We start from the raw sequence: 25,991 nt of genomic DNA, 5'->3' as shown, positions 1-25,991 counted from the left end.
TAGTGATTGTCCTAAATGTTCCTAGTCGGTCATCTTTGAGGGATCATAGATGAAACAAGATTACTATGACTTTGATTAATGATAGATACAAATTAAAGTCATAAGCACTTGAAAGGGTACGAGGTGCTAGACTGACCTGCTATGAAAAAGTTGTATGGTACAAGTCATAAGCTTATCTCATATGTAACTATATCACTAAGCTCTTTGACCTGAAATCATCATGGATTCCTACATGATGACCACTGAACATTGACCTAGTCAAAAGTCACCTTTGACCGGGTGATCATAAACGCTATGATTGAGTTTAGTGATATTCATGCAGAGGAATATGAGTAGTCAAGATGGAATTTGTCCCTCACATTAAGTGAGAGATATTACTGGGCCCCTCGATGAGTAAGACTGAGAAAATGTATAGCCATACTACAATGGAAAAGGTTTTTCCATTGCTACTATCAGTCTACTCAAAGATCAAGAAAGTAATGGTCAGGTAAAGGAGAATGACAATGCCATGTCTTATACTTGACCGAAATATCACGTGACAAAAAGGATGTGATATGGTTGCATGATAGGTTACATTGGATCATCGATCCCTATGTGAATTGGGTAGTTACAATGTCTTACTAGAGGCCACTTGTAACTTGTGGGCTAATAGCGTAATTAGCCTACTGCCAATTTCATATGGGCCTACAGGGTCGCACACAAGAACGGCTCAACTCGAGCTATAATGTCCAAGTTCATTGAATTTAGAATATATCTAGATTCAATGAATGTAATATAGGGTGAATGAAATTTTTATATATATATATATATATTCATATATATATAAAATATAATATGTATATGCGATATATATTATATTATATTATATTATCTTATGTTAGTTTTAAATTTAATTTTATATGATAGATTAAATTTAATAACTAACATGATAAGAGAAAATATCATATCAATTTTATAATTTAAATTTATAAGATAAATTTATATCATATCAGTTTTATAATTTAAATTTATAAGATAAATTTAAATTAAATATGATATTATGAATTAAATTTATGAAATAAATTTAATTAAATTTTTGTGAACTTTTAAGTAGAAGATGAAAACCCTTATCTATATAATATATATAGATAGGGACATCCTTATAAAGAGAGAGAGAGAGAGAGTTAGAAAAGTTCTGACGGCAAAAACACTCTGAGAGCCACGAAACACCCTATAGAAAGAAAAATTAACGTTCAAAGAAGAACAGACGCTGAGTGCGCTAACACGCTATTCGAGTTAGAGAGCTATTCGTGTGGATATCGATAGAGGGAGCAGATTTATGTTGTCAGCTCCTGAGATCCAAATGTGTGCCAACTTCAAAGAATTAAAAAGATAACTCTTCTATCTACCTTGACTTAAATGAGTTCATTCGATCCATATCAGGACAGAGACTTTAAAATTTTAATCTTTCACTGCGTCTCCCTATCCAACAAACATGCCATATAAATTGAAATTTCCAGGTCCAAAAAATATGAATTGAAATATTACATATGTTTGAATCTTCATCTATACTCATACATGCAATTCACAAATCAAAAGATAACGCTTTACTCATCATCCTCAATGATAATAATGTTTGATCCTCGATGGGACACATGCTTTGTTTTTTTTTTTTTTCTTGGGTACAGAGAGGGCTTGCTTAGCCCAAGAAAAGGGATTAAATAGTTTAAGGGATTGCACGTTTGATTAATGAGTTAAAATGAGTTATAATAAAAACAAAAAACAAAAAAAGAGTTACATGAGTCTACTTTTGCCATTTGAAATTTCAAAGCTGATCCTCACATTTGAACAAGCTAATAGGCGAAACCATATGAATTAATAAAAATGAGTTAATTATTTAAGAAAGAAAAAAAATAAACTCAATTTTCTTAAAAATAAGTGAACAAAATGCAACATAAAAGGATTAAATTGATAAAATAAATAAATTGATTTTTGGGCCAAATTATTTTATTTAACCACATGAATATCAAGTCATATACATACTCTGTACATTTGATTAATTTAAGGGTTAATTTGTATTTCAAAACTTAAAAATCAAATCAATAACTGAATCAAACTTGAAAGATTAAAAATTTTACTATTCCAATTTTAATACATCAAGTTTACATCATAGCAAACTGCAAACTTTGGAGAGGATCGTATAATTAAAAGTCGTATCAACCTTATTACAATTTAAGCTAATTTCGAGACATTTATTGAATATTGATTCATATTATGAAATTTAAGCTAATTTAAGCTAATAGGAAATTTAAAAAATGAGTCCTTCGACTTAATATATGCAATCCATATTGAATATTGAGTAATAATTATCCTCACAATCCCTACAATGTAAGCAAAAAATTATGAAAATTATATTTTTTTTCTATATATCTTTAATAAAAAAGTGGACATTATGCTAAATTGTGTGTTTGTGTATTGCAAGTGCATTAAAAAAATAAAAACGACTTCATTGAATAAACCAGGGAGAAATCGAACTCCCCCTTTGCATACATTGTAAGGTTACAGGCAAAACTGGTTACATATTTGAATATCAACTTTCTGACAAGTAACTACGGAACATTTACATGTCTCAAAAAATGAGATCACCTCAGTTGGTCTCATTGCAAAATTTCAAGCTTTTAAATAAAACCAAGCTCATTTTGCTCTAAAACAAGTAAAAATGAAAACCAAGCTCATAATTTTTCAATCACCAAACCCTTCCTCATGTAGAAGGTAAGCCACGAAAGGAACGCAACGATCACGGAATGCAAGCATGTTGTGCTTTCTTTCCGTTGCCAATTGAATTATTATTTTTTTTTTTTGGCCCGGGGGGAAGGGGGGGGGGGGGGGAGACTATTGCCTCCAAGGCAATCACAATTATTCACCAAGCAAGATTTTGAATGGTCATGCCAGCGATCTCAAATCCTATGAGTGAACCTGATGAAGTCAATGAGCAGCTGAACTAAGGCATAACTGATCTTGCTAAGTGCATATAGATGCTTATGTTTGGCGGGTAAAAAGCAGCTGGTGAATCATATAAATTGGTCACATTCCAAGAGTTTCAATCCAGATTCTTGCCATTGATTGATGTTTCCCACTTAGTTTTAGTACCTGCCTGACTGACCAGTTTCAAAACCTCTGGAAGAAGAACCGCCATACGATCTCCGCAAATCTCTCCAGTGTCTCCTAATGTTGCTTTGCTCAAATGGATAAGATTGGGTGTCAACATTAGTTCTAGCCATGATACCACCATGGCGCTTCTTTCGAGCATTTCTCATTTCTTCTTCAGCATCATATTGTGCACGCTGCAAAAGAGGAGTAAAGAACAAATGAAACAACAACAAGCCTATCTGACTAGGTGGCGTTGGAAACGAAAAAAAGAACATTTTTAAGAGCATGAAGCATGCTGTACAGATCAATTTTTCAAGTAATTAAGCCCGCACTACTGCTAGTTATCTAAACACAAGCAAAATACCTTGGCAGGGTCCGACAATACTGCATAGGCCTCTCCAATAATTTTGAAAAGCCTATCAGCATCTCGACGTACTTCTTCAGCAATATCCTTCCACATCTGATCATCACCATTGTCACTCCGTGCCAAAGATTGGCCAGCCTATGGTATTACAAAATCTGTTAATATGATACAAACGTAAGAACATCAAGCAACTGCTGAGTAAAAAACCTTGTCAGGATGATGCCTAAGTGCAGCTTTTCGATAGGCCTTCTTGATTTCAGATGTAGAAACAGATGGTTCAACTCCCCTGCCATCATAATCTGAATCAGCAAATGGCTTCGAATTATTGATATTATTACTGACCGTTCTAAGCAACAGTAGGTTGCTCTAATAGCAAAGAAGCTTTTGTCACACTAGAAACACAGCTACAGAAACTACTGATGACAAACACAAAACAGCATCAAACGCAACTAATGCTGTTCTAAGCAACAGTAGGCTGCTCCAATAGCAAAAAAGCTTTTGTCACACTAGAAACACAGCTACAGACACTACGGATGACAAACACAAAACAGCATCAAACGCAATGAATGCTGTTTGACATTTACGCATGCATTAGAGCATGCAAATGAATACTCATAACCACCATTATCAGACTCCACAAAACAAACTGAATACTCATAACCACCAACAACCCCGACATAAACTAAAACTGTGAGAAAAAGAAGTCTCTCTAACTAGGATTCACTTGGGTTGTGTTCTAATTGAGAACTTAGATATTGATAGAGACTTGATATTATGGGATACCAAGTCCCACATTGAGTAGCATGAGATGCTCAATGGGATATTCAAGTGGGCTGATTCTCTCACCTCAACAGCTAACTCTTGAGGTAGGGTTTCCTGTCCCACTTAGGTACCCATCAATTTGTATCAAAGCTAAGTAGTCCACAATTTCAAAGAGGGTTGCCCATGGAGAATTCTGACTAGTAAGGGACCGACTTAGGTGCTATGGAGCATGGAGTGCCAATTGATGGAGACTTAATAATATGGGATACCAAGTCACACATTGAATAATATGAGATGCTCAATAGAGCATTTAAGTGGGTTGGTTCTCCCACTTTAGCTGCTAGCTTTTATGGTAGAATTTCCTATTCTACTTAGGTACCCATCAGATACCAAGTGTTTATTTATCTAAGGGAATTTTATGTTCAGGTTATATATGTCATTAATGTTAAAAATGACACTTGAGGCTAATTTTTTATTGAATGAATTTTATTAGAAACAGAATACTATACATCCAGCTAGAGTATGAGAAAATCTCAAGTAAGAAAACACTAGAAAAGGCTCAAAATGAGAACAGTAATAGAAACAGAAGTTCCCTACAAAAAACTATGGGTTGGAGAAGTCAGCTATCTATCCCATAGCACAATAAAAGAAAATCTACCCTTGAAGATACACACATTCCTCTCCAACAATACTAACCACAAATTTCATAAACTGCGCATTGCCACAGTTTTGTTATCCATCTTATAACAAACTCATTTAATCAAATTAGGAAAAACTATTCCAGAGCACTAGGTCACACCCAACTCTAGCCAGAAATACCAGAGTTCTCTCACTCCAGATTTATCATCCTTTCCATGCCCTGTCTCATCTGTCTGTCACAATGGACTGAGGAAACCCATGAAATTTAATAATGCTGTCCATGAGAGCCTGTGCTTCAATTGCCGTAAGTAGATGATTTAAACCAATACAAGGGCTGCCTTTGTGAATTTGTCTACTAATACCGATCCTAGTATCTGGATTTTCCAATATTTCAAACTTGTACCTCTGGCATGTTTGGCACACCTGGGCAAATCCCCTAATGCCTTTCTCCATGCCCTCCAATTCAACAATGTCATATGCCATCATATACCAGGCCATAGAATCTGCCAGTAATTAAAATGCTCTGAGGTGACAACTTTTGGATTCAAGAGGTGTATCAAGAGTAAATGATCAGTAACATAGATGAACAGGTACCAATGCTTTAACTAGAAACAAAATGGTTGTGAAATCCCTTTTCTATTTAGATAGTGCCTTCTCCTTAGGCGAAAGGCTGATAGATTTCCGAAATAATGGGTGATCTGGGAAGATAGATATTATGAATAAATATTATTTTTAATTTATTTTAGATATTTTCTATTTAATAATATTCTTTAGATTTTATTTAGGTATTTAGTTATCTAGATTTTATATAAATATTTATTTAAATATCTATATATTTATCCAGATATTTAGTTATTTAGATTTTATTCAGATATTTATTTCTTTAGATTTTATTTAGTATTTTATATAGATATAGATTCTAGGAGATTTATTCAATTTTATTTAATTATCTAGTTATCTAGATTTATTAATTATTTTAAATTGTATTTAACATTATAAATATGCTTAGCAACTTAAAAGCAAGCATATCATGAATAAAATAGACTTTTGAGACTTTTGGCTCTTTGGAGATTCTCTTAAGTGTGACTATTGAGAGAAGTATAGGACGAGATTTTTATTCTATATCATCTTGATAAATTTATTTCTTCTATTTTCTTCTATTAGTTCTATATTCTCTTATTAATATTATGAAGTTAGATTCTGATTTCATATGTTAATAGGGATTTATCTTCCCTATTTCTCTTTAATCATCTTGGAACCTATCAAAGACTCTTGCTGACAAACGAAATTGGGTGTCCAGTGTCCTTGCTGGGATAGAACAACTCCCACACCTAGTTTAGAAGCATCAATTTCAACTTAAAATTAAAATTGAGCCCAATAATTTGGAAAAGCTTGGGCCAAAGTGTTACTCATAGCTGTCTTCAATAGCTGAAAGGCATTGGTTGCCTCCTTATTCTATTGAAAGCCCCCTTCCTTAATAAAAATCATAAGTGGTTTACTCACTCATCTACAATGGCACAAGAATTTTTCATATTACGCCACAAGGCCTCAAAGGGATTTGATTCTCACAGGTCTAGGTCATTCCTTCATAGCCTCATAAGCGACAGTAATACATTGAGCATTACACTCTAATAAGTAACAAGAACAAAAAAACATAGGATTGCATGATCCCCATGCAAGTTCAAACAATGAAACCAGGATCATCACTGACGTGACACAAGCAAGTTGAGTCAAATGCTTCAAGTGATCCTTGACACCTTCCAAGTCATAAGAGCAAAAGCTAAAATACTTGAAGAAGCATTCACTCATTCAAGAAATTTGAGCAAAACAGATCGCAAATGGGCCAACAAATCTAGCCAATAATGATTAGAACATCATTGATTTATTTGGGCAAAAGATGGATCTGTCAAAGGTATTTTGGGCTAGAGCTTGGACCAAAGGATCATACATGGAATTACTCATTTGAGCCTAACTGATGCTATTGTAGGCTGCACATGCTGATTTAAAGTTGTTGAATATATTTGGAGAAAGCTAGAGACAGATTTGACAATTTGACAAATTGTATTGCTGATTCTTAAGACATTGAATTAGGATTATGCTTTGATTTTCCCCAGTTTTCCTTTCCCAGGGTAATCAAAGACAGATTTGATTTATAAGCTATAAAAATGTATTCTGCCTCCATTTGTAATCAGATTTAATGGATGAATGAGAATTATGTTTTGGGATTTCCAAACTTGAGAGTGGATTCTCTCTAAGGCTTTTCATTGAACTCACTTGTCAAGGCTTGATCAACCTTGTGGCATCTTCCAACACTTCGGAGTCTTTGTCAAGTTCAAGGATTCAAATGGATCAAGAAGCCCTTTGTTTTGCTTTCTTGGGGTGCGCATATTCTAATTGGCTGCAAGTTCAAGGATCTAATCCTTGTAGGTTCATGCCAATGTCTATTTGCCAGGCCATTTTGTATTACATCATCTCAAGCTTTTGTCATTTTACTGAAAAGCTCACAAATAGCATAACCACATCAAATTTTCCAAATCCCCTTCACTGAATACTGGTATTTATTGAATTTTGTACATATTTTTCAAGGAATTTCAGAGATTGAGATAATAAATGCAAGCTTTGCATGAACCACAAATCTATTCAATCTATGCAAGACTGTTGATCACATATTCAACCTTTGCAGTTCTTTGAAACAAGGAATATTGAGAAAACTATAAGCAATGCTCCCTTTAGGAAATTCGATTCTGACTGCTAAAATATGTGGTTATCCTGCTTTAAATAAATTTATAATAAAGAATAAGTAATAAAAGAGCTTACAATATGAGGTACATGTCAAGAGCGATCTCCTTTCTGGCTTCCTCCTCCATTTCAGAAAGCCGAATAGAATTCTGTTTCAAGTCATTAGCATAATTATAAGATCTATCAGATATTCCATGCTGATTGGCCTTATCATCCACCCGCTTATTGAGAATAGAGACAAGCCTCCGAATATCACTAGCTGCTTGGGCGTAATCTCTGATCATCTCATACAGAGTTGCACGCCTAGAAAGTGCCTGCAATGGTAAGAAAGCAGTCAGCCAAAAATATCATGTCTAATCAATCTGAAATAGATAGAATTTTTTATAATCAGACTAGCATGCAATAAAAACATAGTTGGAAACTGCCAGAAATGAACACCATACATAACAGAACAGTAAAGGCTGAAGTAACATTTAAAATACAAAAATTACAATTTCTGAAACATCCTATAGCCTATATAAGAGGGGGAAAATGTTGTTATTGAGTGATTGGTCAAAGGAATTGTTGATAACCAAGTTATCAAACCTCTCACGTCCATTCAGTTCTTTAGTAGTTAGCCATGTTAAAATATGATTGTGGTGTTTGTTGGCAAACTAAAGAAGGCTGAACCAGCATACAGTCAAAACAGGAGGGGAAAAAAAACAAAAAGAAATCAGCTGCAGTAGTTGAAGCTTTATTATATGGACTCTTTAATGCTTGTCAATTCTCTAAGCTGGTCTTACGTGGACATTCAAAAATACTGCCTTTAGGACCTAACAAGGATGCTGGAATTTCTTGTAAAAGTTTAATTCTTATGTCTCCTTAATAATCAAACAGGTTTTTCCCATTTGACATCAATTCTAACAACTCAAATTGTACTTCCAGTTGAAGAGGGAACCTTCAAATAATTTTCATCCAGAGCTATAGCTAGACAGCAATCTGCAATAGCATCAGTAATTTGACCTAGTGCTGTATAAGCAGCAGCACGATTACAAAAGCAGACAGCTGAAAATGGGCGGGACTCCACATTAGATAACAAAGCTGCTGTATAATGCTCAACAGCTTCTGCATGCCTTCCTGCCTGAAATGCTTCATTCCCTGCAGTCTGGAATTGAACAAATTTGAGACAAGCCTCACACAAGCAATTTTCATGCAACAGCAAAATTTACTGTATGAAAATAGGTGAGCATGGCATAGAAATGCTTTGGATATGACTGAAGAAGTTCTAGAAGTTACAAAATCAAAGGCAGCAAAACATTAAGTAAAAAGTTCAACTCTTTACTTGACACCGTCTTGCAGTTCTAAGGAACAATTGAACAGATGTTAAAGTATTGATATCTGAAGCAATCAAAGTTCCCTAATTATTGATAACTGGACACTTAACAGAACACCAAATACTGAATTTGCAAAATAAACACATCAATTGAACAGAAGCAGGTACAACTTATAATTTGGATGTCATATAAGCATCCATAGACACATTATAAAAAACAGCCAAACTACTCAAATGAAGCATTAAAATCATAGAGAAGATTTTAAGGGGAAAAATCACATACAAAATGGCACAAACTAACCTTGTGATGTAATAGTTCACGTACAATGGCAGCCAGGGGAATCAGTGAGTCAAAAAAATTGCTTCCACTCCTGCAAGGTCAGCATCAAAGCTCATCCCCATAAAACTATTATCATCATCAAACGTATCCATTTTTCTTTATCCTATTTCTTCCAACTCCTCAAGGGGTAGAGAGAAATGGGGAAAATGATCAAATATTAGTAATCCTTACTTGTTCATGGAAGAGACCATTTTTTCTTGTTCCTCTAGCGAACAAAGACCTTCTTCAAGCTTTCCAAGGTGACAGTAGGATTTAATTTTCATTGAGCATCGCCATAGCCTGAAGTAGAAGCATTTTGAGAGTTTTGAGTTATCCAAATTTATGACTTCTCCATCAGCATCCAATGAACAAAAATTCTTCTCAGCAGAACCAAGGGTTTGGTCACACAACTGAATCACCTCTTCAAATTTACACAACTGCCATTAAAGAAACAGTTATCCAACACAGACTTAATTGGTGTTATAGTAAATTCTTACACAAACAACCTACAACTAACTGTCCAAAGACATCATCATAGCAAAATGCCAGCATATAACGAGAAGGTGGCAGAGACCATGAAAAGAGCTTCTGCTTTCATTTCAAGTAATTTTTCAGAGTATGAACTTATCATCAATGCCTCATTAATTTGTTCCAATGCCCTATCCATGTCAGACGTTGTCCTTCTTTGCAAAAGTTCAATAGAATGATTGATGAATTCTGATACTTTCTGTCATCCATTGAAAGAATTAATCAGTTCATGAAGAGTTTCTATTTAACATCAAATTTAAAAAGTCACAAGAAAATACAACAAAGGAAACCTTCACATCTCATGAAAAATTACCAAAGAAATTGAGAATTTAGCACTTTCATTTTAGAAAATAAGCAGTTGCTAGAAGTTAGGTTCATCATAAACAGTGATCTCATTAACTCTTAGCATGATAATTACTTGATTCTTTCCTTATTTTCTTTGTTTCTTAGTCCATTAGAATTCCAATATAGGAATTTTACCTTTTCTTCTTTATAGTAATCACCCTTATGTCCTTTCATTAATTTTTTGACCTGGTTTTAGAAGTTTTAACTAAGCATGTACAAGAGAAAATCCCAAAATGCATAATTATTCAGGGATTGATAAATCAAATTATAGTCATAGATACATCTCAAACGAGAAAGTATGAACATTTAGTGAAATTCTTCAAAATGAAATTAAACATCAAAGAAATGAAATAGTAAGATACTGGAATGAAAAACAAAAAATGGCAGGGGTGACTTCCACACAGCAAAATAGCTCAACAGATGACTCAGAATTTCTGCACAGGATTGTTAACAAGGTGGCATATGAAAAGGAAACTCATAGAAGACATGGCACCATAATTGGGGAACTGACAAGAAATCAGACAGTAGAATGTTAAGAGTACAAAATAATAGAATCAAACATTCTCTCCCTCTCTCCCTCTCTTTCACACACAGACCCATGCATGCATGCCACATCTCTCCAGTGTGGCAATATTTTCACTCTCAGATTATGAGACCTACTTCCAATAGTTTCAAAAACTTATACCAGAAACATGATTCTAGAATACGACGAGGGATGTTCCTCATCTCTCTCCAGTTTGGCAATATTTTAACTCTCAGATTATGAGACCTACTTCCGATAGTTTCAAAAACTTATCCCAGAAACATAATTCTAGAATACGAGGAGAGGAAAAAATAATATTTTATTTGAAGTATCAAACTCCCAAATATGCCCCAATAACACATTGAAATAAATGCCAAAAGCATTAGCTTTCACAACAATGATGATAGAATGTTCTGAAATCTGAAGCCATGAAAATGATTTCCCATCTTACAGTATATGATTATATAATATGATATCAGGACAGTTGGATGTAACAAGTTTCTAATGCTAAAGCATTATGTGCACAGCCAATAGCCAATAGAACAAAACCATTTAGAAAAGACAATGAATTAAATCTACAAATAATACATTCAGTTATCCATACAAAATGACAAAATGTTGTTGAACCTGTGCCTTTTGTAAGCCATCAGAAGCTTCCACAGCAATTTTTCGATCTACACAAACACCAGCTCCTGTTTGCAAGCACCTCTTGAAATATTGCAATGCATCTTCAACTTTCCCCAAAGCAAGGTAACAACTTAACAATATAGAAAAATAAAAAATAATAACAAAAAGAAAAGTCAGCAGATATAATTATCTCTCTTGGTAACTATAAATGAAGCATGTCAGGCCACACACATGCATTTCTATATACACAAACGTAGAAGGAGGACAGATGAGATAGATCATAGAACATCTAGTGATGATCATAAAACAAAGAGAAGAGTGGACAATATATCGAGGCTTTGGATATCTAGTTTCAATAGCCTTGGAGGAACATAATCATGGTATTTTCAAGGAAAGCCAAATTCCGTCTAGCTGATCAAGTATTTACACTATTTATGGTTCATTTATTTAGTTTTGGGAAGATTAATGTTGTGCTGTAATTTTTTTCCATTAATAACAGATAACCCTTACTTGATCCCAAAAGTTAAAACTATTAAAAAAAAGAAGTCCAAATAAATATTTTCAATGAAAATTTACTATTTATGATCATAAATGTCAGGTATTGAAGGGACAAGAGCAAAAAATAAAGGGTAGCAAAGATAAGAACATTAAGATAGATATGCAGTCATACAAGAAAAGACAAGATTCAAAAATATGAGAAAATGTTAAAGTGGCATCTACCAAGGAGAAACAACAACAACAAGCCCTATCTCACTAGGTAGAATCAGCTACATGAATTATATGACGCTGCTATACTCTATCATTTACCAAACTTCCAGAAATGTTGTTCATTAAGAGGTCTCGGTCAACAACTTTCAAAAGTTTTCTCTTTAACCTTCCTTTACCCCTCTTAACAGGAATCAAAGTTATCCATTCCACTCTCCTTACTGGTACCTCCCGCGGTCTTTTTGTACATATCCAAATCATCTTAAATAATCTTCTACCATTTTCCCCTTAATAAATGTTACAACTTTTTCTCGTATGTGCTATTTCAGATTTTATCTTTATGTGTATGTCCGCACATCCATCTCAACATTTTCATCTCTACTACTCCAATTTTATACTCTTGTTGTTTCGTTAAAATCTAACATTCACTACCATATAACATAGCTGGTCTTATAACAGTTCAATAAAACTTTCCTTTAAATTTATTTGATACCTTATGATCACAAATAACTCCTTTAGCTTTTTTCCAATTAAACCATAACTTGTATCCTATGTGCAATATCCCCATCAATTTTTCCATCATGTTAAATAATAGCTCCCAAATATCTAAACTTCTCTACTTGAGGTACAATCTGATCTCCCAATTTCACCTCCAAATTACTACTAACTGACCTCTTATCAAAATTGCTATACAAATATTCTATCTTAATCCTACTTAGGCGGAAACCTTTTGACTCCAATGTCCTCCTCTATAACTCAAGTTTACAATTAATCTTTTTTTGTCTCTGCAATAAAAACTATATCATCCGTGAAAAACATGCATTTGGGGATTTCCTCTTGAATATGCCCGGTCAAAACATCTAATACCAAGTCAAACAAATATGGAATCAAAGAGGATCTCTGATGTAGTCCAATTGTTATAGGAAAGTTCTTTGTTTCACCGCCAGGTGTTCTTATACTAGTTGTTACCCCCAAATACTTAAGGAGGTTTGGACACATTCAAAAATGGCCACTATAAGCTAAACGGCCTTGTGGGCTAGTGGCATTAGGTTCACTCCACATGCAAGAGTTTGTGGGTTCAATCCCATTAGCTTTTAAGCTGGTTTCAACTTGCTCCTTGTACTAAAAAAAAAAAACAAATGGCCTCACAAGCATTGGTGAAGGGAGTTAATTGGATGGCTTTTAGGCCTACGAAATGATAGAGAGGAGGACCACCTAAAGAAGTTATACAATGAGATCACATGGTGAATGGTATATCTGAAAAGTTAGTTGTTAATAGAGCCTAATAATATCATATAATCCATATAACCAACCTTATTTAATGGAATAAGGCTTGTTGTTGCAGCATCTCTAACAAACCCCCCCCCCCCCCCCCCGTGCAAGAGTTTAGTTTTTAATAAATAATTGGGGTGACAAGGATCCTATTCCCAATCATTTGATCATGAAAGCCCTAATTCATTACAACACTATAAAGAGAGAAGAGACAAAGAAAAGAAACTCTTGTTTATCAATCATTAATGATTCAGATATCTGCAGTTATTTATTAAATTGGTTCTGCTGCTACAGCTATCTACAATCAAGGGTACAATACTAGAATTGGTATAGCCATAGGCACAGTCCCACACTTTTCTTTGCTGTAATGGTTTAAGCTTGACTTCAATTACTTTGTAACCTTTATTAATCAATATTGTGAGTGAACACAATAATTTCTGATAAAACACAGTCACAAGCTATTCAGTAATTTCCAACAAATTTGTGGTGAATTTTATGTGAGGTCCAAATTTTGCAGTGAAAATACATGTGAACACATTTCTACAGCATCCTGTAAAAGGATCTATCAACCACTGACGTTATCAATTTTGTTACAAAATAGTCAATGATTAACTACATAACAAAATAAACAACATTAGGGGTCAATGGACCCTCTTTGATAAAAACTAGCAAGCTGGTTATTTCTTCCAGTTCAATTTTTTGGAACAATAATTAGCATTGTTAGAAGAAAAAGCAGAGTACCAATTTGTGAAATTCTAATTTCATAACTCACTGTTTAAACTTGTTCCAGTTCTTCTGATTTTTATGAATATCATATCATCAAAACTATAAAATTCTTTTTTTTTTTTCTTTATCTATTTCTTACTCCATATATACAATTAGAGTAAAATAATCCAACATAACCTAATCCTACGAGGGTGATATGGTTGAGAGACACATATGAACAGCAATCAATCACATGAGAAGATCCTCAAAATCACACATAAGAAAAAACACAAGAACATTTTTTGGAATGATAATACTTAAATTTATTCTACCAATCCGATTCCTACTATAAGACACCTCTAACCACCTTACTAGAATCAAGGAAAGGTGGTTAAGTAGCTAATTTTATCTGAAAATAGAACCAATTTTTGATTTTACCCACATTTAAATGGAAAATTCACATATTTGCATTACATTTTCTCTCATAGTTAATGACTCTAAATAGGGGTAACATTGGAAAAGGTTAATTAATACCTCATCAAGTGACTTATAATAAGGACCATCTATCTCTTCTAGAAGATACCTTAAAAGAGGGAGCAGAATGGTAGCTTAAAAATGGAAAACTTAAATAGCAAAGGTCAATCGAAAATGGAATGGTACATTAGGATAAACTAGATGCTCGCTCCCTTTAAATTCTTTCTCATTCCTACAACTTAATCAACATGTACAGATATTGCAAGCAGAATGGAAACCTTACTTCGCAGCTCTAAGTTGTACCCTGAGGAAATTTGGATCTATTTCAGCTGCCAGTATACAATCTTTTAGTGCATCTCTCATCCTTCCAAGAGACATGCGCGTAGCAGCACGATTGCTATAACAAAGCATCAAAGCTCTCATGGAGCTCCTGGATGTTGCTTCTTTAGAAACACATTGAAGTCCTTTAGTGTAACAATCCTCTGCCATAGATAGATCCCCATTTTTATAGGCTTGGTTTCCCCTGAATAGAAGCTACTTCAGCATAGATGTGATGTGAATATAATGAATCTTATCACATCATAAACTAGTGTAAATGTAAAGAGAGAAAAACACTGTCAAAGTGCATAATAACCTGAGTCGCCACTTTTCACAAGCTTCCTGAGCAGCAATGCTTGCAGCAGTATTAGAAGCAGGCTCCTCTTTCATCCCCTGCTCCTTACTAATCTCAGAATCCCATGTTTTAGGTTGAGGAGTTGATACTTTGTCTTTTTGAGCTTGCCCAGATGTGAAAAGAGATGATGTTTTGGAACAAGAAGAAAAGGACTTTGATGGTGATGAATAGGAAATTTTCAAGTTTGGAGTGGAGCTGTGAGCATCATAACCAACTTTTACCCAACTTTTCTTTTTGAGGTGGCGCTTAGGGCTAGATGATTGAACCTCAGAGGAGTAAGAGGCAGAAAATGTGAAGGGGAACCCAGTTATATCATTGGAACTTGAAGCACGACTGAGATGTGGAATACTATCACCACCACAGGCTTCAACACTTGAGCTTGGACTGCTTGCAACATCTACTGATGTGTTAGCTGCATCACTGATTATGTCCACGTCATCATTTGCAGACTTAAAGCTTTCAGTTTCCACCCCAGATGCGGACCCATCTTGTGGATCTTCATTGAAAATATTTTTAGGAATGTGATACTCTGAAGCTTTCTCCTTTGTTTCATTGCATGCAGCATCACATTCAGCAATAAAGAGTTCTGTTTTCATTATTACATCTTCATCAATAGGATCATGAGCAGTTGTCTGCACTACGGAGTTGGTATCAAGACTCGATGACTCATTGGACGTCACAGAGTTCTCCCTTGACCACCGAGTTTCAGCCAACGTTTCCTGATATGGAGACACTTCCATTGGTGAATAAGCCTCAGAAGCCTCAGGGTTTCCTTCGGTAACATTCTCCTTTGAAACAAAATCTTGTCCATGAAACAGCTGGACAGGGGTAGACAGCTTCAGTTTACCTCTCCTTTTCTTCACTCTTGTGTAGCAACTTTGTTCGTTCCTTAATGCAGGTGTTTTGAACTCAACAAAAGATGAGTTTGAATTATCTTTGATCCCTGTAAAGACAAATTCATCTGTCCTAGTAACTCCAGAATCATTTCCAACCATGGGAAAATTAATGCCTCCAGATAAGAATGATGATGACGACGTGGCATTTTGTGTCATTCTGTTGCCTTCCTTGGGTTTGTCTACCTGACCACCACTTGCATCTGTTTGATTAATTTCCCCCACATGTACCTGAGAGGAAGGATTCCAAAATTTTGGTCTAGTGAAGTCCCCCTTCTCACTTAACAACTTTAACTTCTCCATTTCTCTCAACAGACTGGCCTCTTTTCTTCCCCCAATATAACTAGTTGTTGTTTTACTGCTTGCAGACGTAGACTTTTTTTTGCCACCAGTCGTTGCGTCAACTTCATTCTTCTTAACACTATCAAAACCTGAAGAATCCTTTACATTTAGATTCTTCATACGGTCGAGAACTTCGTTTGTTGACTTATCAATATGTAGACCACCAGAACAACTATCTATAATACTCAATTTCTTGTTTAACTCACATTGGAGTTCTATTTCAACACTGGAAGAAACGCTTGGGTTGGATATGCTTCGGAATTTGAATTTAGACAAATTATCTGTATATGAATTTAAACACCTGCTTTTGGCTTTGTCAATGTCTTCAAATCCACCAACACCAATATTCAACTTCCTCATATCTTCTGGAAGCGTAGATGCCATGCTTCCATCATGACTGGAACTCTTCTTATGACCGCTCTGAAATGAATACTCGCCCTTCTTATAACCCCCATCTTTAAAGTTTGAAACACTATTCACATTGCTCATTTTCAGATTTTTCATTTGATCAACAATTCCTTGATCGAAATTCAAACCAGAACCCATGTTGTTCTTATTTAAATTCGAACCCGAATCAACCGTCTTTGCTCCAAAGACAAATGGCTCATTTCCAGTCTGAACAGCATCAATTTCACTGAATATAGACGACGAAGCCATCCCCGACCCAGAAAAGGGTCGAACCAAGTTATCGTCATCAGAAGCAAAAGGATTGAAACCAGAAGCAAGCAGATTCTCCCCGATCCCTGTCGTCGACCTCAAACTCTGAGCATTATTCTGCTTTCGAACCTTCATCAATCTCGGCCTAGACAGGCCCGAAACCGGGCGCGAAGATGAAGCTGAAGGAGTGTTGAAGGTGAAATTCGAATTCTTGACATTCGATTTTGAAATCCCAGGAGCTCCATCCATGGCATTGGTGCGTTCCATATGGTATGGAAACTTTTGATGTCGTTCGAATTGGCTGATTCGAGAAAACCGAGTTCGAAGGAGATTGGGTAAGAGGCCCGAAAAGTGGGATTGTCGATATGCACTGGAGCTACGAGGACTACCAACGCCGGCGACATGCCAAAATCGGCGTCATCTAATTGGAATAAATATAATGACAATTAACAGTGGCGAAGAGAGAGTCTCAAGTTAATCGAGTATATTTGGGCAGATGATCGAAATGAATGCAAATTATGAAGAAGTAGGCAAATTAAAATAATTAATACTAATAATTATTAATATTAAAATAAATAATATTAATAATTTAATAATTATTTATCATTATTGGTAATTAGTATTAGCAATAATAATATTGAAAAAGGTTAAGCAGACGGTGTTTGCTTCGTCCAAGTTCTGGTCTGTCTTCCTTTGGCTGGAAGAAAAAAGATAGAAAGGACTTGGCCAAATTTGAATGGTGAAAGACAGAAAGAGGGTTTTTGATGGAGCCGAATGACAGAAAGGGTTCCAGGTGCTCTGAACTTTCGACATTCGGGTGATAGAAACGGTCATGGCTACAAATGAACTGCTCCAACACAAGAATGGATAAGAGTAGATGTTATGTGGCATGTGAAGGATTGGCTCGAAATTTTGAGGGTGAGCGGTTTGGTGGATTCCTGCACAACCTGGGCAACATACCTAAGGCAGAATCTGCTTGCTAATATTTTAAATTTTTATAGTGATTTTTATTTTAAAAATAATAATCAAATCATAATATCAATATTTTTTGCCATAAATGTAGGATAGATGAATCAAATCTCATAATTAACTCAACTCAACTCAATCCATGAATTAATTTATTATAAAAAATGAAATCCCAAAGCTGATAACTGCCACAATATTTTTCAATAGAATTAATTGATATTAATAATTTATTAATTTTGAGATTTCTATCACCAAAGCATATGAGATGCGCTTCTTCCATCATTTTCACCTTAACTGTCGAGACTTTCTTTTCTTCCCTCGCTCTAGCCACCCTTTTTCTAACTTTATTCACTTCCAAGGCTTCATTTTCTCCCCTCTATTGGTTTCATCTCTTGCCCTTGCCTCTTGATATTTCCTTCTTTGCTTTAGTATTTGTTCCCACAGATGAAGGATGATGATGAAGATTAGAGAAGAGATTATAAATCAAGATCAGAATAATGAAAACCCAAGATGACAGGTTGTAGTCACATAGAAGGAGTGGCAAGTTACAGACGTGGAGAGTGGAGATAGTGTTGAAGCAATCAATCAAAGCTTGAGGGAAGAAAGGAAAGTACATAGAAGAGTCTTAGATGGTGTTGAAGAATGGTTTTTGGGAATCAGAAAATTATTTTAGATGACCCATTAGAATTGCTTTCAACTCACTCCAGGTTCTGGTCTAACTCAGGTTGCTCAAAACCGCTTGATCCAAAGTAGTTCAAAAATGGCCAACTCTTCAAATAATTCAATGAGCTAAACTAAGCCATCTTCATGCCCAAGTGATGGTCAGACCGATCAGACCACCTAGTTCTGAAAACACTGCCCATAACCTCTTGCTATTCATTTATTTATTTTTTGAATTTTGATTATCAAAATTACCTCCTATTTAACTCAAATTGACTCACTGGTTGGACTCCTTTCATTGTTTGTTCATATTCTGTCTTATTTCCTTATGCAACCCTAATTCATATATTGCACATCAATATTTTTTTTTCTTTCCACAACTAATTTGTCATTTCATCCATAATTCTTTAATTCTTTTTCTTCACTAATTTTAATAGATGCAAAAGAGGGCATCTTGTCCTTCTTTCTATTATATTATCTCATCTCCAAACAAACATGTTTTTACTTTTCGCGTGATCCATGTAGAGTCTTTGACCTCATGAGTGTGCTTATCTACCTTGACATGCTGGTACATTCTCATAGCCTTATCATGAAAATTACAAAGTTAATAATCATTTATCAAATATCACAAATAATGCTTTACAATGAGGGAATACTTAGTGGTTCACCGTCTTCTTCAAATCCTTCCCCACTTTATGGTAAAGGGGGCAAAAAAAGAGGACAATGTTTCTCTTCACAATAGGAAGTGCCAATTGCTAGTAGCCACTACCAAAAAAAAAAAACATTAATAGGAGCTAAAGACAGAAAAGTCTTTGGATATATGGTATAATGTAGCACTCCCTCCTTTTAGTAAACCTTTGATATATATGTATATGCATGTCTTAGCTTAGGAGTATTCCCAACTTCTTGGGTGTGAATCGGACAAAGCAATCAAAACTTGTCATTTTTTCCTAATGACACTAGTACATGATGCATATACCTACAACATTGAGTGTAAGTTTGCCGAATTCTTTATTTATACTAATTTAAGACAATATACTTACATTATCCATGATTACATGTGCATTAAGGTGAGTTAATCATCATTCAACATCTGCATCAAGTCCTCCTTCTCAATCCTAACATCTACTTTCGCCTTTCTAAATAACTGCTGGATCCATTCAAAAGATTGCTTCCTTAAAGGACTTACCATACACCATCAAAATATATCATTCCATCCAATTCTATTATGACTACAACTAGGGATAACCACTTGATTGGAGGGGGTAATCTGCAAAATAATTTCAAGTCAATAAAATATGTATAAATGTAAAATATAAATCTAATAGAAAACATAATTACTGTAATGACCCCAATCACAACCCCCATTTACAACATACATCAATCTTTTAAGGAGATTAGACTAGCTTTAAGGGTGCACATATCTTAAATTAAGATAATTAGATTTCACACAAATTTAGCAGCCATTCAAAAGCATTCAACATACATAGATCATATCTATATAAGGTTTCCCTATCTTAGTCCCTACTTACTCGCCTGGCTTGCAGAACCACTCACCTTGGCTTGCGTACTCACCCCCACCCTGTAACTCAACTTGCCTCAGCAAGGGCTTACCTCACTCACCTCGAAAAGCATTTACTCGCCTTAAAGAGAAGCCACTTACTCGCCTAGGCCTAGGTGATGTGCTCCACTCGCCTAGGCCTATGCTCCACTCGCCTAGGCCTATGCTCCACTTGCCCAGGTAGGAACTTGTCTCACAGCCTTCAGTTTCAACCAATCCCAATAATTTCAGATAAAACATAATTTATATCAAAGGTTTTTATATAAGAATCATTACATTAAACCATATAAATCATACTAGAATTCCCAAGCATGTTTTTAAATAATTAAAGTCTCATAGCATTCAAAGATAAGTTAAGGCCCTTGAAATCAATTCAGGCCATAATATCAAGTAATTACCATAAATTAAATATGAACTACATGTCCCTATAGTTGGAAAAATCCTAACTCAAATGCATTATAGAAATTTCACAAAAAGCTTAGGAGCTCTAGTGTCTTGTTCTTGTGGTCTCGCCCCCTTCCTTGCCCATTCCTTCTCCTAAAAATGGTAAAATAATGGGGGTGAGATTCCACACAAAATCTTAATAACCAGGATATTTAAATTAACATCTAAAACAATGGTAATACATAATTCATACGATCTACACATTCATCTTAAACTACATACAAGGTATATTTCAGAGCTTATATCAATCATTTACTTCCATGTTGATTCACCAAAAATATATATCAGATGATACATCTTAAATCCCCCTTATCACCTCCTTATCACCTCTGACTGAACTCATAGGCAACTCATTATAGCTCTAGTCCACATTACTAGGCCAGTTCTGCTCTTCAAATTAAAAGGGGTTGCCTAGTCAAAGGCTTCCTCACTCTAGTTTAGACCATGGTTTCCCTTACTTAAACTTCAGAGTGTCATGATATGCTTGACCATCACTACTAATCTAAGTAGTGAACCTGAGCAAGTGACTAACCAACACTTCCAATTCAAGCAGTAAAACTAAGCGCGCATGTGCGCGTGAGTGCACACACACACATTTATATGAATTACTACTGAGGGGTAACCTCAGTAAGGCAAACCATAGATTTTTCATAATGTTTACAATTCCTCTATAGGTAAACTCCTACATTTATGCATGTATTCAAATAATCAGGGACCCATATGCATATCTATCTTAGATTAGGATTTCATATAAAGTTCATATTATCATAGAGCAATTTCATTATTTAATAATTCCAAACTTCTTATATAAGCATATCACACAATCAGGCACTTCTAGTAACAATTAATCATATTTTATATACTCAGAATATGATCATGGACTCACACAGTACACAAATCATTACTTAGAATCAAATTTTATATCTCAAATGTAACATGTATATTAATAAGTAAGAGAGCATAAACAATCTCTTAGGAAGTGTTACATACTATAATATATATAAATTTAAATTCCCAGTTACCTCAAACCTTTAAGAGATTAAAGGTTCAATATCTCACTCTTGAGTTCTATTATACTTGGATTATGGCAGTTTCTTAGATGAACTTGCAGTACAGATAGGCTTTATATAAATAATTAAGCTAGTTAGAACTCTTCTTTTTTGTAGACTCAAATGGATAAACTATAAGGATTCAAACTTGAGATCCAAGCCTAGGGTAAAATCATAGACATTATATCTATCGAACAGAGATGTAGAAGGTGTAGATTGGTCCTAGAGGACTTACCTTGGTGAAATCAAACTCGATCGTAGCTCCTTAGGTCATTGGAGGCTAACTAGCTAAGAGAACTCAAACTGCACTTCTAAAATGATTAAAATGAGTTTTTGGTTCTAGTTTTTGGATGAGATGTCTATGTTGTTGGATTATGTGTTTTGATGATTATAAAACCAAGAGAAAAGGTATTTGTTATGTGTGCAAATATATAAAGAATCATGGATGAAGACAAAACCTCAAGAGCATGAAGAATTAAGAGAAGATGAAGATGAAGAATGTTAGGATAAGTCATTTAAATTCTCTTAGATTCAATGTAAAAGCTTTGAGAGCTTAATCACATTTCATAATCATTAAAATGAATGCATCATCTTTAGCTCATAAGTCTCATTTATATATATTAAGACTCATCTAAATATATTCAAGCTTGCAAGTTATGGTTCATAAAAGCTAAATTCTTTAAGGATTGTAGAATCACGTGTGATTTTGCTTGGTCACTCACGAGATTTAGTATGTTGGGCATACTAACTAACGTTTCACGTAAGAATCAGGGAGTGATTCATACATGATTTGTCATTTGTGTTATGTGATGCCTTGACTTTGCTTCTGTGTTCCAAATCACACAAGTAACCCACTAGTTTGCATGCAAGTTTTGTCAAGTTGTATTTCATTACATTATGTCATGACCCATTTCACCTGTGAGAGCTGATGGTAGCTGCGAGTGATTTGTCATTTGTTTCTTAAACACATCTTGCCATATTGAGTCTTAAATTATCTCAAGCCAAGTTCAATTTGCTCAATTGTATGATCTATGATTCATATATTCATATCTTTTGATCATGCAAAATCTTGCTTGAGTGCATTGCAATTCCATACATGATATGTACCCTTAAATGGTTTAAGCGTTGCTGCTTGCTATTTCACAAGTGAATAATGTTGTGTTCCACGTGTGATTTATCTTCCCAAATAATTTGAGTTTAAAGCTGGTCATTTCATGCGTGATAATTCTTTACTTCCATGCTAGTTTTGTTCACAAGAATTAGCTTTGGAATTCTGCCAGCCATTTCATGTGTGAGAGCATGGTAGTTCCATGTAAGTTCTATCACACAAATTTGGGCTTAGATTTTTGCAAGCCAAATCACTCATGATGACAAGTTGGTTGCATGCGAGATTTGTCACACATAACTAGTATTGGCTTTCTATAAGCTAAACCACATATGAGAGCAAGAGGGTCGCACGTGAGTTTTTGCACACAAAATAGATTGCATATTCTTTTTGTCATGACATTTAGCATTCATTGTCATTCTTGAAAAGAATTGAGATAAAGCTCTCATAAGTTTATAAGCTATCAACTATAATTTATCCACTCTTTAGGAGAGTTTTTTTGTGAAAGTTTATCTCATTCTTTTGAAATCTTGAAAGGTATTTTTCAAGTATTTGTAACAATTTACTAGATTGTAGTAAGGTTTGTTGGTTGATTTAAGACAAGTTAAGTCTTAAGAGCTATACTGTGGTGGCAAGCACCCATTGAAACTTGTGAATTTAATTGAAAATCTCAAGTGTGATTTTAAAGACTGCATATATGCCAAGTTTAAGGCTAAACCAGTATAAATCATGTGTCTCATCTTCTTCCTTCATACTAAAGCATTTCACTCTTTAAGTTTTTGAAAATTTCTTAAGTGTCACCTAATTCACTCCCCTCTCCGATGCTAACCTATCCTATATATTTATAAGTTTCTCAAAACGCACTGCTCGCCCTAGCGAGCTACTTTATTTGCCCAGTAAGAACAACACTTCTTGTGTAATATCCATCTTGACATTACCAAAAGTTAATACACAATCACAACAAACAATCATAATTAGGAGCAAAGATTGCTCCTAAGCTCACATCATCCATATAAGGGTTAAAACTAATAATTTTTTAAAAATAATTGTCAAATAATTTGGATCCCATAAAAAATATTTAAATTGATAGTTTGAGCTCAAACTTAATGATTTATAAAGGTATTGGAAGTATAGAAAAGTTTTGGGAAGCAAACTACTTCAAAACAGGGCTAAAAATGTCATTTTTGAGGGTTTTGGTCTATGCGCCGCGGCTAGTGGTCCATGCATCGCGGCATGTGACACAAAAAGCCAAGTTCGCTTATTGTACCATGTGCTATGGCTTGTGAGAAATGCGCCGTGGTGCACGTGTCCATGACAACAATGCTGTCATGACAGCTTTTTTCGACGAACTTTGAATGCGTGCTATTTTTGCATTTGACGTCCGATTGGAGTGATTCAAGTGCCTATGCAAAGCTTATTTAATAAGCTAACTAATGATACAAGTTTTGTTACTACCCAACACTATATGAGAATTTTAAAAACTTGGATGCAAAAGTCAGTTTTTAAATAAATTTTCAACCATCCAAATACCCAAAACTCATAACTTACACCATTAACCTATTGTGAGGCTTGAATCAAATCCAATAGACTAAAATACACTTGAGTGACCAATCAAACACATAAAAACATACCAAATACAAAATTTGGCCACTTAATGGCCATTTCACCCAATATGGCTAAAACACACAATCAATACTACATGCACTATTTGGCTTCTATTGCCACATAATACATTACAATTACATTGTCACCACATAGATAAAACATTTCTTGCACTTGTATTAGTATTTTAGCCCATCACCATAAAAATTACCACATATTCACATCACATACCATATTGGGCTAAAATACAAAACATAGTATGAAACAAGTACAATCAAACAAAATGATATGCATTTCTAGTTGGCAACATATAATATCATTTATATGAGTTTATGTACACAACTCAAAATAAAATCAGCCTTTACAGTGAGAATGTAGCAAGTATGCTAGCCCTTGATCGATTCCCTCCCTAGCTCAATCTCACTGGTAGAACTTGTAAAATGATAACCACGGGGTGAGATAAAAATCTTAGTAACTAAGATAATCTACATTATTGATTAACAAGCCAAGTTATAAACAAGCATTAAAATAAGTAACATAATCACATCATATAAGATCACCTCAAATTACACGCATGATCCCTAACCATCCGGTCCTCTAATACTCTCAACCGAACTAGTAGGCTATTTCACAAAACCAAACCACATATATGGCTCCCAAGCTCACCATCCATGGTAGGACTACCCAATTAAGGTGTCCTAAACCACTTCTGGACTATTGGTTCCCCCTATTACAAGTAATTAGGGTGTCATTACTCTAACACCACATCCTACGGATGCTAAGGAGCATAGTCTCCAACTCCGTACCTTTTTGGGTACTAAGGAGAGTATGTCTCCAACACTGCACCCATTTTCAGGTACTAAGGAGAGTAAATGCTGCACTTGGCATCTCGAGGTGCCAGCAATGCTATATGGACTTAATCTTCACTATCTCCACTAAGGTGACCTCCCACCCTCTAATATGCCACATTTTACTACATATCTCCACTTGACCATGCATAAACAACTTTCCAAACAAATATAATAAAATCTTACCATTTATTTCAAAAATATAGAATTTCACAAAGCAATACTCCACTCATTTTCTAAAATAGTTAACCTTTAAAGAATTTATACATATATATTCAACAATTTATAGAAAAGCAACTTGAGAATAACTTATACAAGGTAATAAATAATGCAAATTATCTAGTTATCTCAACCCTTTTGTTACTAAAAGGGTTACCCATGTTACTAATTCTCTTCTCGTGTCAAGGTAAGTCTTCCCACTCCACAATCTACATCAACAAGTACTATATATTAATTTTCAATGAATACAAGCACTATTAGCTAATAATAACTTCCTAATTCTCCCACTTCTCACTCATATTCTTAACAAAGAGGCTTGTTAAGATTAGAATTTGTCCATACAATCCCTTTAAGCCTCTTTCTACTCTATCACAATATAAAACTTAATATCTCAACTTATCACACTTCAACACCCTATGATCAAGTTAGGGCTTGATCCAAAATTCACCAAACAAGAAAGTAGCTTCCTATTACCATATATCCAAGATCAATAAACCTAAATTAGAACTTTAGAATCAATAGAAACCTT

General features: G+C 34.8%; 1 protein-coding gene across 5 annotated transcripts; it reads right to left on the bottom strand.

The window, feature by feature from the left end:
* Positions 1–2,465: 2,465 nt before the first annotated feature.
* Positions 2,466–17,782, bottom strand: LOC129317698 (uncharacterized). Of its 5 annotated transcripts, none has more exons than XM_054962052.1 (11): positions 15,078–17,599; positions 14,727–14,966; positions 11,288–11,417; positions 9,839–9,991; positions 9,457–9,701; positions 9,247–9,307; positions 8,571–8,777; positions 7,712–7,947; positions 3,701–3,779; positions 3,494–3,631; positions 2,466–3,323 (listed from the first exon to the last, which is right to left on the bottom strand). In XM_054962052.1, the coding sequence occupies exons 1-11, from the start codon at positions 17,273–17,275 to the stop codon at positions 3,123–3,125; spliced, it is 3,888 nt and encodes a 1,295-aa protein (XP_054818027.1). In that variant the 5' UTR covers positions 17,276–17,599; the 3' UTR covers positions 2,466–3,122. The 5 variants fall into 5 exon arrangements, 4 of the variants coding, with proteins under 4 accessions (XP_054818027.1, XP_054818026.1, XP_054818028.1 ...); XM_054962051.1 differs by having other exon boundaries at positions 9,247–9,316; positions 15,078–17,591; XM_054962053.1 differs by lacking the exon at positions 9,839–9,991 and having other exon boundaries at positions 9,247–9,316; positions 15,078–17,596.
* Positions 17,783–25,991: the final 8,209 nt, after the last annotated feature.

This window comes from Prosopis cineraria, unplaced genomic scaffold (assembly GCF_029017545.1).
Source record: "Prosopis cineraria cultivar Desert tree isolate PC_DT_omini unplaced genomic scaffold, ASM2901754v1 PC8, whole genome shotgun sequence".
Taxonomy (NCBI): Eukaryota; Viridiplantae; Streptophyta; class Magnoliopsida; order Fabales; family Fabaceae; genus Prosopis; species Prosopis cineraria.
Note: the sequence above shows the minus strand (reverse complement) of the source record. Positions and strands in the feature narration are given on the sequence as shown.

Excerpts from the sequence above, each read along its gene's own strand:
- LOC129317698 (XM_054962051.1), bottom strand. The coding sequence starts at position 17,275 with ATGGAACGCACCAATGCCATGGATGGAGCTCCTGGGATTTCAAAATCG. Across the intron at positions 7,948-8,570 it reads TGGATGAAAATTATTTGAAG|GCACTTTCTAGGCGTGCAAC; the intron begins GTTCCCTCTTCA and ends TTACCATTGCAG. Across the intron at positions 3,780-7,711 it reads CTTGACATGTACCTCATATT|GGGAGTTGAACCATCTGTTT; the intron begins GTAAGCTCTTTT and ends TTATGATGGCAG.